Source organism: Galendromus occidentalis, unplaced genomic scaffold, assembly GCF_000255335.2.
Source record: "Galendromus occidentalis unplaced genomic scaffold, Mocc_1.1 scf7180000075612, whole genome shotgun sequence".
Lineage (NCBI taxonomy): Eukaryota > Metazoa > Arthropoda > Arachnida > Mesostigmata > Phytoseiidae > Galendromus > Galendromus occidentalis.
Window position 1 is genome coordinate 1219897 of NW_003803602.1, and position 15727 is coordinate 1235623.

Here is a 15727-nt window from a genome sequence, read left to right on the forward strand (position 1 = left end):
AGATTGTCGAGACCCCGTCTAATTGACATTATCTGACTGACTGGAAGCGGGATCCCGTGCTTCAAGCATGTTGAATCGTCAGAGCGAGAATTTTCGGGGTGGGGGGAACATTTATAACGTCACAGGGCTATCAGGAAGATTCAACGAACTCGAGAATCCGCCGGGCAGTCCCATGGAGATCCCCTGTTTCGGAGATGTATCTCATCCTCTTCCATTACCTGGAAAAGAGAAGATACAACTTTCACATTCGCTGTATAGAGGCCGGCTTCATGGTGCTGCCGTCGTGAGCTCTTCTTTCAAGAGATATGCCTAAGAACTTTGTGCATTAATGCCACGCGCAGACTCAAAATCAACAAGCAGCGTGAAAGTCCCGCGAATTTGCGCCACCCGATTAACTCGACAGAGACAAGGATGAACAGCCACGCGATTCGCCTGCGGTAGGAGCTACTTAAAAACTGCTGAGCTAATAAGCAGACATCCGAATTCGCAGAGGACTCGGTCCCGACTTACGCAACGCAACTGCTCCGATTGCGAAACCCGCAACGCTCCGCTAAGGCCACAGTTCCAGGAAGGTCCTCCAACCGCAAGTTCTTCGCGTCAGAGGTCGATTCATGCCAAATGTCGCACTAGGAATCCGAGAGTCTGTCTAGAATCGCTCGTCGCTCAGAAACTCATATCGATCCCAGCTATCATCCGGGAAGGGGGGGAGGCGTCTATTCGAGAGGTCGAAGCTATTCGTAATCACTCCCTGCTCCCTCAGAGAACATCCGGATAGAACGTTCGAGCACTTCAACACGCGGAGCTCCGGAGAAATTCGCAGAGTGAGGTTAATAAACCTGTGGGAACTAATACGCCTCGTGGACAAAGGAGCTGTTGAGTCCGTAATCCTATTCGACACGTCGAACAGTTGCCTCGGACCACAGTTGTGGCTCAACAATCGATCCCGACCGCTCCCGGTCATGAGATTGCGGATGTTCTGCACGAAACGCTGAGCGTATCAGCGTCGGATCTCTCAGTCTTTCTATCAGCTCTATGCTCCTCCCGAGGAGAATACCTGGAATCCGTGTCCGGTGGTGGCGGCTGCGGTCGTCGTCCTGCAAGTCGGACATCGCTCTGACAAACTCAAAAACCGCTGAACTGAAGGCAGCGTCGTGCAAGGAAGCGGTGGATATTCGTGGGAGTTGATGTTTGGATCGCCTCTGCTCGGTCCCAGTGTCGCGTAGATGGGACGATTACTTGATGTGCTCCTCCCTCGACAAGTCGTCCATTCGTTCGCCGCTCGGTCTAAACCTACCTCCATCCATCTGCTTGCTCGCTTGCCAGCCAGCCAGCCAGCCAGCCAGCCAGCCAGCCAGCCAGCCAGCCAGCCAGCCAGCCAGCCAGCCAGCCAGCCAGCCAGCCAGCCATGGAGGAAGCCCTGGCCGAGCGGGCAACCGACCGACCGACCAGGGTGTGGTTTATGAAGTGCTCTACCCGTTATCCTTGGTCCTTGTGCTGCCACTCCTAGTCGGTCCGTATCCTGCGGTTAGTTATCCACCGAGCGCTAGGGACTATTAGGAGCACCTTGAGCGCGATCTTGACTCCATCAACATAGCGTTCGATGTGCCCGAGGTGTGGCTCTCTCGACTAGGCGGATATCGTGCTATTGATCATTCGTATCTGATATCCAGCGATCGAGAGACATCATCGAGCCGTTAGATACAATGTTTATTGGTCGAGCACGATGTTCGCGACAATCTCGCAGAAAAGAACGGAAAGGGTCACAGCACAGCTCCGGATTCTCCGGAAGACTCGGCGGATCACTCTCGACCCAATCCACTATCGCGAAGCGGTCCCCGAAACGTCCCGATATCCTGGAATCCATCGACCCGATTCTCATCCCAGACGGGATTATTATAGACTATCGAGGGATCGATGCATCGATTTCGTACCATCGGCGACTTTTCAAGGCCAGACCCCGCGCTTTCGCGAGGTGTCGGCCGCTCTGTCGCACTACGGGAAGCAATGACGAATCGACACGGCTAGTGTTCGGGGTGTACACGTGAACCGACGACGCGACGTTCTCCTCGATTTTTCTGATGCTGTTTTCCGTACCTTGGCTCCGGAATCATCGGTCGCTGCGGGAATCGTCTATCGAATGCAACACGAAGCAGCCTCGGGAAGAGAAGCAGGTCGCAGTCGAATTCTCGAAGACGTGCGTTCTCGTGTAGTCAGGACATCAAGCCATGACGTCGATGCATTCAGATGATAACGCGCACTGGGAGCAGGACTCCGTTCCCCTGAGACTCCGCCAGTTCCCCAGCACCGCGCCGGCGCTGTAGTCCTACTGCCGTGCGTTTTGTGGTTGGGGAAAAACGCAGATAGAGCCACGGAACGAATTCTGAATACAGAATGCTGGCCGCGGGCGACGCGTCAGAGTATCGGATGCCCCTAAGCTCTCGCCGTACCGCGAACCGACGACGACTCAAAGAGAAGCGCGGATCACCTGAATGGGGAACAGGATCGGTCATTCGATTCTCCAGGAATAAAAAACGTCAAGAGCGGAACCCCAGCTGTAGCTCGAGAACTCGTTCAGATCCTTTCCAGGCTCACAAAGAACTCTTCAGCGATCCACAACTCCGCTCTCAACCGAATCTCGAACGAGGGAATCGTCCCGATGTCGAACAGATGGAGTCGCGGCCGTTCCTCGATGGGGTTGCGTTTCAGCTGCGAATGAAGAAAAAAGAAGAAGAAGTGCATTGTTTGCCCCTTCACTTGGGAAGCGACGCTGCGGTGATCGATGTCCCTAGGAGCAAGCTAACCGACCGGGTAAGACGTCGACACCGACAAGATTCTTTCCTCCGGGCGACCGCCGGGGATCACAATGAGCCGGTCCGGGAAGACAGCTGTCGATTGGAAACAGGTCGAGCGAGTTCTGGAGTCACGTCGTCGAACACTCGAGCGTCTCGGTCAAGTCCGTGTGCATGAAAAGAACTCTCTCGACACAATTCGAGTGAGCACAGCAGATAAGGGAACGAATACGCTGCGTTTGACTTGTGCATTTTTGGGGCGACGAAACCGCGCATGTAGCGAAAACTGCGTCTTCAAGAGCGAGGAACAGAGAGTCAGAGGAACGCCTGCGGAGAAAGCTGACAGCTCTCCCAACTCAGCCGTCGCTGAGTTGGGACTCTCTTCTCGTTTGGAAGATTGGCGGAAGGAATATCCACCCGGGACCATTCGCTGCCGTCAAAGAAAAAAAACATACGACAGAGAAATGACGATCTCTGATGAACACGATACACAAATTACGTCGGACGGACGGTCGAGCTGGCGGACGAGCGGGTAATAGCTGATGGTGCATCACGAGAGTGGAGTTGGATTTGTTGAGCGGACTCCTCCCTGGAAAAAAGTGCACTCCGTACATACAACCTACCTACCGAGCGAGCGACGACGACCACCATACACCAAGCATCAGAGGAACACCCAAGCTGTTGTTCATGGATTCACAACTGCACACGCCGCGACGTCTGGCCGTTCGGACTATTCATTCCTTCATGGGCGTGACAATCACAAAATATCACGTCAAACGTCGACAGCTCTCGCCTCCGACCGAATACGAGCACTTTGTCGTCTCGTTCGGTTAGGTCTTTTCGCACCGACACTCAGACCGGGCAGTGTCGGGGTGGGCGATTGCATGAATCGGGACGATCGGTCCTTCGGAGACCGTCCTAGATTCCCCGTTCATCAGCCAACTGGTTCAGTGACAAGATCCTCTCCCCTCGCAAGACTTCTGCAGCTTGGTGACAGGCGGAACCAATTGGTCTGACTAGCCATTTGTGTCAGGCTGTCACTCGGCTTCCACTCCGAGCTGATGGGAGTTTTTCTCCATCGAAGACTCAATTTTCATCTTGAGAGAAATCCTTGGAAATTCTTTTAGCGACCGATGGAGCCATACTATGGGGTAGTAATCCCGTTAGGAGACGCTTTTAAGTGCTGTAGCGAACGTGTCATTTAATTCTGCCATTGCTATCGGGTCTTCCTCGTGAAATCCACGCCTGAAATCAGAGCGGAGGGACCCCGGCTGAGGCGCTTTTCTTCATACCCGGATCTTGAAATGGAGAATCCACAGCCACGGAGAGAAATGTCCCGTTCTGTTCCTGGATTCGGGGCTGGAGCGGGAAGAGGTTTTCGGCGCTGATCCGACATACGTTGTTGTGTCGATATGAACTCACATCCGCCGCTTCGATCGCCGCTCGTCGTCAAACACAGCCGACCACTCGGGTCAAGGATCGAGGAGCTTTCATCGCAATCTTGTTTCCTATTCTCTGTCGCTTTCACTCGGCTCTTACATACACAAATGTATTCGTCTCGGTGCCACGCGCAAACACAACGCCATTCGACAGCAAGGCTGATGTTCCTGTCGGGAGACGAAAAAGAAGACGGCGAAGATCGCAAGATCGTCTCCTGACGTCCCCCGGAACGGAGATCATCGAACGACTGATAGTGATATATGGAAATCCGAGACTTCTCGCGTTCTGTTGCTCCAGGTGAAGGGGATGTCCCGTAAGGGAAGTCCTTGCGTCGGAGCGGGGATCCCATTTCCCACGGAGATCGCTCGCTAGCTCATTCGCAAAAATTTCCATACGACGCCGGTGACTTGCAACACGCAGGTTACCGAACAGGCAGAGCGGACTGCCACGTACATTCATCAAGATCCAAACAAGTGCATTCTATCGGTCACGTACCCCCATATCCGTGGATCACGTATTGCTCCCAGCGAGTCTGCGGTCTTGCGAGGCGTCCACGAGCAGACCTTCCTGACCCTTCGCCCGATCGGTCGGTCGGTCAGTCAGGCGTCATCGGAGACCGCAACCACCTCGCCGGCAGGACTTCACACCGCGAGAGGTCGTTGGCTCTTGGCGCTTCGAGCTACAAGCTCTTTGTGCATAGTCTGCACGCGGAGCCTTCCCGGCTCCTCTTCGAAGTTTCTGGCGAAGTTCGAGGATATTGAAGTTTTCAAAGCTTCCGAGGTCTTTCCAGGGACCGATGACTCAGCGACTCGCAGGATAAGAGCGACGGGATGCGGGCTAGGCGCGGGAGTCTCGGAGGGGTTAGAGCCACCTGACCGACGGCGGCGCGACTAAATCAAATTATCAAGCGCGAAGCTTTGCCCATCGGTCGCTTCGTCGGACCTCGACGCTGTCAGAGCGATCAAAGAGCGGAAGTTTTCCTCTCCTGGAAGGGTCAGCTTTGTCGGAGCTCTGTTCCCGGATGATATTTTAATACATCCGAAAAATATTTCCTATCAACAGGCAATCATCGCTCGCTTTTGATCTCGGCTCCACTTGGAAATGACGATTGGAATTCTCGGAGACGCAGCTCCTTCGTGGCTCCTAGTCGCATCCCACATTCTCACGAACTAATACGGACTTCCGTAAGAGGGCTCCTCTCCTTCTGAACGCGAGCCCAAGAGCATTCGATTGCACCTGCCCTGAAAGATTCTAGAAACGAGGAAAAACTCCATTCGTCAACGCCTCCTTCGAGAAGAGAATCGAAACTTCAGAGGTTTGGGTTCGTGTTCTCTCAGCTCTGAGAACCAGGAACCCAGGATTCTGCGACACTGGACAGAGACCGTCCGGAGAGCAACTCATGGGGAAAATGAGCTTCACCTTTTTGAACTGTTCCGTGACCCACTCGTGTTCCTGGGAATTACAGGTCTGAAGTTGCAGGATGGAGGGAGGAACATAAGCTCATAGATACGGAACAAAACGCGCGCACCCTTGCCATTCGCGTACAGATGAGTGCTCTCCCCAGCTGATTATGGCGGAGGACGTTTAAGCAGGAAATCGTAAACGAACTCGACGTTTCCAGGCGTATTAACGGCCGGTCTGGGAACGGCATCAGGTGGGAGAAACCCAGTGGATTTCAATCACGCATCCACATCATCCGGGACTCCTGGGCGACGGCAAGGTTCACTCGCAGACGAGGAATATTCCTTGATGATGAGCAAGGAGAGCTTCGATCGATATCTGTACGGAGCTGATCCTGACAAATCAGACGAGGTCTGAGCCCCGTAAAGATATGGTTCTCGCCTGGCTCCCTATGCGATACCCTCGCCATGTCGAGCGAGTAAGTCGTTCCCCCCTCGCCCGGCGGAGGCATATGATATTGTCACGGCTCTTTCATCTCGGACTCGACGGTCGCTTACGAATTTTGGACTTTCCCCGGAGGAGCATAGTTCTGTGTCCAGGAAGCTGAGCTATTCCGAGGGAAGATTTCCCGAAGTCCATCTATCCTTCGTTCCATATTCTTCGATTTGGACAATGCCTCGAAGAATGAAGCCTATAGTTAGAATGGTCGGCTCAGAAAAGGTAGGAAGGAGTGGTCCTTTCTCGACAAGCTCACTTCCCTCAATCGTTCCCATGAATATGTACACGACGGGATGCTCTCGGGATTCTGTCGGAGACTCCGTGTTTCTCCTGTCACCTAATGAGACGGACAGAAAGCAATTCAATGTTTGATTGCATGTCGCTGTCGCCGTCGTGAAAAAATAGCTGACTCCTTCAAAATCTTGTCGAGGACTTTTTCGAGATGCGGCAGAGCAACGTGTAGAAGGATGGAAGATAAGATGGCGGGTAAGAAGAGACGAGTTCCCTCTCGGCTGGTCGCGCTTTTCTTCGGAGAGCCTCTGTCATTTTGTGAATTTCCGTGGAGGAAACGCGTCGTCCTTCGCCGCGTTGTTCCCCTTTCCCGCTGCAAACCATGGTGACAAACGTATGTGCGTCGCAAAAAATAGATGAAGAGGCAGATCCAGAACGACCTACGACGCCGGCGAGCAGTACGAAGGAACAAACGGAAAGAAGAACGAGGTCGCCGACGATGGGAGGGAGCGAGAAGACGCGAGCGGTCTTCTAACTCAATTTTCACCCGACGACGGGGACGTCGACTCGGAACGCTCATCCTCTTTCGCTTGCCGAATGGCCGAGCCAACGATTCCGTAAGCGTGAATCGTAATTCAGTTTTCTGCTTCGTTTCGTTTTCTGCTCCCTCGGTCAGAGGCGGAAAAGATTTGTTAGGGGGAATGGACTAAAGAAGCCATCCTACCGGAGCACAAGGTTCCAGATGAACACGAAGCGCTACACATTTTGATCCTTGCCCTGCTCGCTTTCCGAATCCTGAGCAGCAATTTCATCCGCTCTCCATTGCATGCGGAAGGTACAAAACAAAGAGACGAGTCTTCCACCGTTTAGTCGCCCCCCTGCAGTTCGCGCGGATATCGAGCAGGGAAGAGAGCAAGACGCAGACTCCTCGAGAACTCTCAAGGGGGACACGTTCTCACTATGTGAAGCCTAACTAATAAGGCTCATTCTCGTTCATGTAGAGCCAATCTTTTCCAGTTTATTGTAGAAATCGTGCTATGAACGCACGGTGTCCACTCCGACAGCGACTCTATGCTCAGGACAGCAGCAGGATACTCAGCTCTACTCGGTAGCATGCCCTGAGACATTTTTTCCCGGTGCTCCCTCATGAATACTACGGAAAGATCCATCACTTACGAGGAAAGCCATTCATCACGGATTGAGGGACTCTCGGGGGCCCCTCTCGGGCACATGCCAATCCCTAGTAGACAGAGCTTGTCGCAGCATGGATCGCTTGGGACGAAAAAATCTCGATGGGAGCTGTGGTCATGTTCGGTGATATCCTCATCGTTCTGGGAATTTCCCCCCTCAGGACGTCGGACCGTCGATAAGTCTTCCGGTTTCATCTTCGTCGTGATGCGATCCAGCGCTGCGAATTGAATCGATTCTGGGAGCACTGAACAGCTGTTCCGCGAGGAGCTAGTAACTCAAGTCCATGAGAGTAGCTTCTCCGTGGCTTGGTGAATCTCGACTCAGATCGATGCGGAACGTGTTTTTCCTTTCCTCTGTGTGCATTAAACCGGTCCTCGTTGCCCCGCGCGCAGATTTGCTCTGGGGGAAACCCCTTATCGAATGTCGTGTGAGCTCGAACACGGAGCTTGAAGCAGCGATTGCAAATGCTCTCTGTCCGCTATCTACCATCGACACACCTTCGTGTGAGTCGTCGCCTTGCTCGAGATGAGCCTTGCCTACCCCGTCATCGTATCAAGCAACTTTGCGATATGTAACCCACGCTCCCGTCACGTGCATCATCGATCGAACGGAACTTCCGTGAGCTCAGGCTCGAGGAACGAAAAGGCGCATTCAGCAGAGAGAAGATGACGTTGGTAGGTCACCTTTGTGGGGCTGGGCCACTTAACGCGGAGTCGGAAGCCGCAAGAGGCCATGACCGAGTCGGGTGTGCATTTTAATTTCCGCCCGGAGTATCCGTGAGGGAGCCACAGCGCTCATCGGCTAGTTCTTGTTTCCGCTTACCCGGTGTCAAACCGAAATCCGAGCAATCAACAAAGGTTCAACAGCTGATCTTCACTCCCATTCCGTACGACTTATTCTCTTTCTCGAATTCCATTCCCAGATATCGTACTACGGAACGGCTACAGACGGACGCAAAGGAAAACTCGACCGCCTGGGATTGAAAAACTTTTCCGCGCTGGATATCATCCTCCTCTGCGGGGGTAATTTATTTCGGTATCTATACGCCGCTCGATCGCGGGTAGGTTCAATTCCTCGTTGTCATATACAAACGTAGATTACATTTAAAAGTCTCTCCATGCATCTGCTTCACAATCATCATAATTACAATTCATCATTGAACAATGTGTAAAACTCTCTGATACTTGACAAGGATTACGTGGAATCAGAGTACGCTGGCGCTCTCATCAGTGAACCCTCCACTCTCCTTCACGCAAAGAACCCGGACTCCTACGAGCCTCATCCACATATATGTCGGACATTAAATTCTCCACATGGCATGAATCTCAGCCCTGGATGTATATAGAGTTTTCTTCGGATACCATCGGAGAATTCGGGCCCAGGGTAGGATCGGAGGGCTCATCGGCACCAGCTCCGAAATCTTCATTTTCCGGAGCCTCTGAACAGCTGGGCGGGTCTTCGTCGTCTCTCTGCAAGTTCTGCTCTCGCTCCACGAGGGAAGCATTTGCGTCGTTCTCGCCCTCGGCCACTGGGTCTCGATTGAGCAACAATGAGGCGATTTCACCTCTGATGAGGGCGACGCATAGCGGGACGATGAGGCAGAGCGGGACGATATATAGCAGCGCGGGCTGGCCGTTCTGGTACCCTACACACACGGCGAATGCCAAAATCAAACCCAAAACGTAAGAAGCGAACGTTACACCGAAGTACAGGAGCTTCGAGCCGCTTTTCTTGTCGAGATCGTAACGCAGCATTTGAGCTATGAGAGTTCCCGGTGCGACTATGTCGCCCAACCCGAGCTTCATGGAGCGTTCGATCCAGTAGCCATGCTCGAGCGAGTCATAAGGGAAAACAATTGTGATCGGACATTGGAGACTCGAGACAGTCTTCAGCACTTCGGTCCGGAAAACCCAGAACACGTCGTAGACCAGGAGGCCACAGAGGACGATGCAGTTAATCGCGATGGAGTTCAGTCGCATCGCTCCGATTTCGACGTTCCACACGCAGGCGAGGATCTCTGTGATTCCGACATGAGCGAGTGCGAGCCCGAAGAAATTATTGGCGATCCAATGGTGGGTCATCAGATACCAGCCCCCGATAGCGCCCGCGACGATGATGCCGAAGATTTCGAATCGATCGAAACTCATATCAATAATCTTGTGGCTCCCTGTCTTGCTCTCCATGAGCGCGTGATACTCCTGATTCTTGACCATGAATCCCGGAATGATGAAGCGCGAAATTCGAGCCACTGCCGACGCCAACGGGAACAATCCGATCCAGACTGCAACGAATCGGAAAACCCTGCTGAGGTTTTCCTCCCCGGAAGTTTTGATCCCCACGTAAACACCTACGAGGTAACACGAAAGGATCAGGGGGGAACACATCGCGACGATAGTATATTTTGAGGAAAACTTCTTGATGGTCTTTTCTTCGTCTTTGAGCTTCTTCGTCATATCGAGGAAGCTGGAGCTCGCGAAGATAATCGCTATCATCGCCATCATCAACAAGTTGCTCGAAGCCGTGACCAGTCCGGCCCAGTTTATCCAACTGGGGCTTAGAAGACTACACATTTCGAAAAGTTGAGCTCAGTCGCACTTGAATATGAACACCGTCCGCTGACTGCTCTCGCCTGTTCGATTGGATCACAATTGGATAATCACATCCGACGATTGGACACGATCGGCGAAAACAACATCAGGTGCGCAACCGGTGGCGCCAAAATGAAGAACGAGCGACAGTGGTCTATGTATTGTCGGGACGATAGCGCGCACAGGTGCACGAGCGAGCATGAACGTCCCGGAAAACACGTCGACCCGCGATGGAATGCCCTGTGCCGGCGCCGATCACAACGAAATATAAACGAAAAAAAAACGGCATAGACTGCGAGATGGAGCATCTACTTGTTGATTGGCCTCGGTTAGATGGGGAGCTGATTTCCAATTTATTTTTTTCAGAGAGAATGATTGTACCCTCCCGAGGGATCCCGCGAGAGATGAGGAACTTCGACGGGGCTCTTTTCCAAAATTATGAACGGGGCATCTCACACGATGACATTGAACGCGAGTGGGACCATACAATTATATGTTCAGTCCGAGCGAGCTCAAGCCCTCACTCTTTTGCATTCCATCATCCATGTTTTGACGTCGCGTCGCGCGTCCCCCACACCCCCTGCGGCTCCAGAAATATTTCTGGACGTAATCGATCGCGGTGCACCGGATCGTGGAGGTCAGGAAGGAACGTAGAAGCGATTTTTGAATTGATTATGTCGTGCAGCTGCTACGCGCTGTCCACGGAGCTCACTCCTCAGAGCAAGACCGCGATGTTGGCGCTTTTGGCGGGGGGAGCCGACTGCTTGGAGAGTCGAGTCCATCTCCAGTGTGGATCGACTTGAATGCGGCAGCGGGCTCGAAATTCACTAGGCAAAGCTGCCGACGGTTCCACGATGCTCGGGAATCTTAGCGGACGAGGAACTTCTATCCGAATCCCGAAGGGAGCGTCAGTGTTCGCCGCGATGCGACGCGCATTGGCTCTAACTCCGTAGGAGCCCTCATCGACTTGACTGATCATTGATAAAACGTGGACGATTCCATGGCTCGATCCTCTAGCCGACGGAGACCGCGGACGGAACGATGACTGCTCATCGTAGACCGGACGGACTCCCGAGGGACGGACAGGATTCGGAACCGGAATGATATGCATTCGTATCCGAGGGTATGCATCAAATCCCCGGAACTGAATCTCAATCCGAAGAATATCCGTATAGACCATAATTCACGGAAACGGAGCGGGCTCGAATGGCCTAGGAATCTCGTTACCGAAATTCGCGCTCTCGTAGACTCCTGAAAGCGAGCTTCCACGAAGATAGAGCCGTTCATCAAATTCGAGAGAATCTTTTATCAGCTGAGGGCTCTCCCGCAGTCCGATAGTCTGCTCGAGGACAATAGGACAGACCTCGCGTACGGCGCCGCGTCAGGCAGTAGACCGCTTTCTATAAGGATCACATTAGAATAAGTTCTCGAGGAAATCTCGGTCAACTTTGAGTAACCTCTTGCTTTGAGCCCAGGGATTCACAGCGGGCTTTTGTCTAAAAAAGACTCACCGACGAACGGCCCGTCGCACGCGGGCCTTTTGTGCAAGGTCCAGCACCGAGAGATGTCTCGAGACCGGTCTCGAGTCCAGAATCATTCTGGAGAACAGAGGGACGAGATTATGAAAGGAAGGCCGGTCTGTGATGAGAGAATATATCTTGTTCTGGACTTAAAGCATTCATCATTCTTGTTTTCCGCGGCTCGGAGACGGAAGCTAGGGCTTCTCTCACAAAATGCAAATTCCATCGCTCTGTTCGAATCGAGTCGGGCGGTAGTACATACGGTGTGGAAATCTACTTCTACTTTCGAGTCAATACGACCGATGCAAATTCGTTCCGATCGCTCGCTCGACCGGTCCAGAGCAGGCAGCGTTGTCGAACAGACGGAGCCATACCGTACAAACATACGTGAGTCAACCCACTGCGATTCTCAGAGACTCCGGGAGCTCGAGCTCTTGTTCGAACGCAGAGATTTTCGGTGATTATTCGAGCCCGTGGAGTTCGGGGGTTCCTCGAATCGCGTCGAAATTCTGAGCCGAGCGAAACGACGAAGGAGATTCTGCTCCCTTCGAACAGGTTTCCTCTCTCAAATTGATTCAGGGAGGCATCGAATGTATGGAGTTCCTTTCCTGAAAAAAAGTCGCGAATCCGAGGAATATGAGCCGATGTGTGTATAGCTGAGCAGTTCCTGCCTCCGAGCCGACATTCGGGTTTGGTCAAGCTCATGGAATGGACCTCGTCTCCATCGTAAAATCCGAGTCATAGGGCGAGCCCTCTCGGCGTCGACGTCGCCGGGTTGGATGTTGGGGATTTTTTTCCAGCGAGCGAGTATCCGAGGAGGGGATGGAAGCTTAAAGTGTGTTCTTCTGAAATGAGACGGGGAGAGAGAGAATGGAAGCTCTCCAAAAGACGTCCGACTCGCTTGAATAATTGACGAGCCGATGTAACACTCAATGGGGCGACGCTTTGTTCTCCCGTTCCGAATCGTTCCCTCAAGTTAATCGAAAGCATCGTTCGATCCTGCAAAATAATTCAAGCACCAATCAGCGACGAAACGTGCCTCGCTTGCGAATGGTCAGGAAGCGATCGCTGAAAATGATGATCTACGGCGAAGTCGTTTTCGACCTGATTCTCAATATATACGTATCATCTTCCAAAGCCATATCGTTCGGTTGAATGATGTTTGGTAAAAGCTATCTATCCGAGCTCACTCCAATTTTTCAAGTGCGATCGTTATGGAAGCGTCCTTCGGTAACGTGCCTCGGAGTCGCGTCGACGGACGAGCGAGTTATAACTCGGGTAGCAATGAGTCGACCGTAAAATAAAGAGCAGAGACCAGGAGGATCTCGGAGCTAGGGGTTGGAATCGAGAATAAGGGATTAAATTCCGAGCTCCGACTCAAGAGCTCCGGATTCACAGCGATCGAAGAATCAGTCGTATAAGAGCTCGCCAGCCGTCTCCTCCGGGGTTAGCCATCTAGTCTGTGCTCATCTTCGGATGGAATACACGCTGGCTGCAGACGAAGTGATCCGCATAGTTTTGTGCCCAACGTGTGATTTGCAACATCTGTATTGCATTAGCTTCTAAAATCTACTTACTCCTCGAGTAGAAGAAGCTCCGACTTAGCTCCCCACTCCCCGCACATCCTCTATCCCACCGGTCGTATCCCCTACCTTCGTCCCCCTACCGACTGATCCATCTCCTTTCCTATCCTCTTTCCTCGCAGTTCCTTCGCGTGGTGAATCCTTTGTTCTGGGTGTTGTCCCCGATCTCAAATCCTAGATTCTTGCTGCATCGCCTGTCTTCTGGTTGCTTGCTCGCGAGATCCGAATGATGCTCGTAGACGTCGAGCTTCTGGGTCAAGTGCGGGTAACATGAGAAGCCTGATAAGCTCCCTCGGAAGCGGTCTCCTGTTGGACGCCATCCGATAGTATTAAGGGCGAACTCGTCTTCCCTCACGGGCGGTTCGAATCTCATTCTCGCTTCCCGGCTCTCATGTAGCCGCCGACTTCTGCACCCGCTCGACTGATGACCCCTGTGTACAGAGGGATCAGCTAGTTTCCAAATGGATATGTCAACAGAGAGAGAGAACGACGGAACACGAGGTCGTGTTTGTCGATGTCTGTTCGTCGTTTTCCATCTGACTGGGGGTAATTGTTCTGAGCAGCAGCGTTCTGCTCATTCAAGGTCGAACCTACAGGTCGACCCCGTCATTCTTCTTTTTCTCCTTCGAGAATCTCGCAAGTCTTCGCAAGCTCAATCGTAGAGCACCGGCCGAAGGTCCCTCTCGCATTCCAGCGGAATTGCACGTCTGGGATGCGGATTCCCGGATTAGAATAAGGGAAATCAAGGCATTCCGTCAAGTCCAGTCAACGAATCATTTTTGAGCTCGCCTGTGTCCGAAACGCTGTTGTCGTGGAGGAAGAGGCTCCGAAAAAAAGGGGAGGGGATCAACAGGCTCAAAGGATTAAAAGAACGAGACGCGTTCAGATGAAGTGTTCTCGGGATCGGGGCTGTGATGACTGAATACCGGGGAGAGCACAACTGTTCCACTCCAGGGAAACCTGGAGAGTGAGGCAATGCAATCCCTCAGACTCATCATACGAGCTGACTGAGTCGAAAGTTTCCCGAGAACTCCCAAAGCCCGAATGGAGGTGTCCGTCCATTATTCCGCTAAAGATCCTCTTCTCTTGATTCCCGGGAACGGATACGACAAGGGATGCACGTTGCATTTTCTGTTCCGGGGCGAACCCCTCGAGGTCGCTGGTCTCATGCCGTCGAACGGATCTCTCAAAGTGGTTGAGCATGGAAACGGCGATATGGAGAAGACACGAGGCCCGGAGGAACGATTCGTGATTTCCGCTGCGTTTACAATTTCCTGCAATAAATGAGGAATTTCGGCGCTCGTTGCGATGTCGGTCGGCCACCGAGCGCTTTCCAATACCGAGTCTCGACCGGGAAAGTGGCGCTGTGCGGAATCTTTCCGTATCCGGCGACGTTTCCACGAGCCCGATATCTACTCCGCTATGACTTCTTGCAAATACTCCGGACGTGATTTATCGATATTCTTCTCCGTGGGAGAGGGTAAGGAAGGGAAATTCAATCATATGTTGCTCTGGCGAGGAGTTCCCCCCTCTAGACTTTCGCACCTGACGGCAAAAGTGGGTCGGAAGGTGAAGTTTGCGAACTCATCGAGAGGTAAACATCCGTCACGGTCCGAGGAAGGGCGACCGATGGCAAGATGATGGGTAGCCGCCGTTCCTACACTCACCCACCCACCCACCCACTCACTCCTCCAACAACACAATTTGGGCGAGCATCACTTAGACAGTTGCTAGACAACGCGCGCCGGCGCAGGAATCAAGCGGAACAAACAATTCGTTTCCGCGAGTCCGCTCTCCCCGCCTATCGAGCAGAGATATTGGCGACTTCAACAACATTGCCAACGTCAACGACGACGACGAGAGCCAGAGCACTACTTTGGCCGGCTCCAGAGCAGATCGATACGGAGCAATTCATCCACGTAAATTCGACGACGACCTTCGAGGCTCCGTCGCCGTCGCTAGGAATTCTGCGCCCATCCGTCGTCCGATTAGCCTAATTGTGGACAGGGATCGATAATAGATTCGTCCGTTCATCAGAAGCGAACCAGTCTCATCCTTGCGGAGCTCAGTCGGTGAATTAATTGAATCCGATGAGCTTACGGTCATGTATTCAGGATCCCCCGCAAATAAATTTAGAACTCCATCGAAGTCGTCGCCACCGATTTAACGCTTCACGGAAACGATGTTGTTTTTTTTTCGTCGAACGCAGCCATGCGAGACGAATTTTTCGTATTCGATAATGATCGGAGGGACTGAAGTTCCTTCAATCGATCACAGATCGAAGCCAATTACGGAGATGAGTCGCGCCGAGCCCCGAGAACTGTCCGCACTTCGTCAACCAGAACCTCTAGCCTGCCCGTCGAGCACAGAAGTGGGCGAGAAGGGACTTCCGTCCGGAAGTGAAACTCGAGAGGGCGAGTTCCAGTACCTCGGAAACGTTTTGGTGGAAATCCCGCGGAAGGGACGCGTAAGATTGCTGGATCGGA

The 15727-nt window shown here is 52.7% G+C and overlaps 1 protein-coding gene across 1 annotated transcript; it reads right to left on the minus strand.

Annotated features, from left to right (window-relative positions):
* Positions 1 to 8535: 8535 nt before the first annotated feature.
* LOC100903438 (minor histocompatibility antigen H13-like) lies at positions 8536 to 10265 on the minus strand. The gene has a single exon (XM_003737691.2). It carries the CDS (start codon positions 10118 to 10120, stop codon positions 8876 to 8878), a length of 1245 nt encoding a protein of 414 aa, XP_003737739.2. The 5' UTR covers positions 10121 to 10265; the 3' UTR covers positions 8536 to 8875.
* Between the last annotated feature and the right edge of the window lie 5462 nt (positions 10266 to 15727).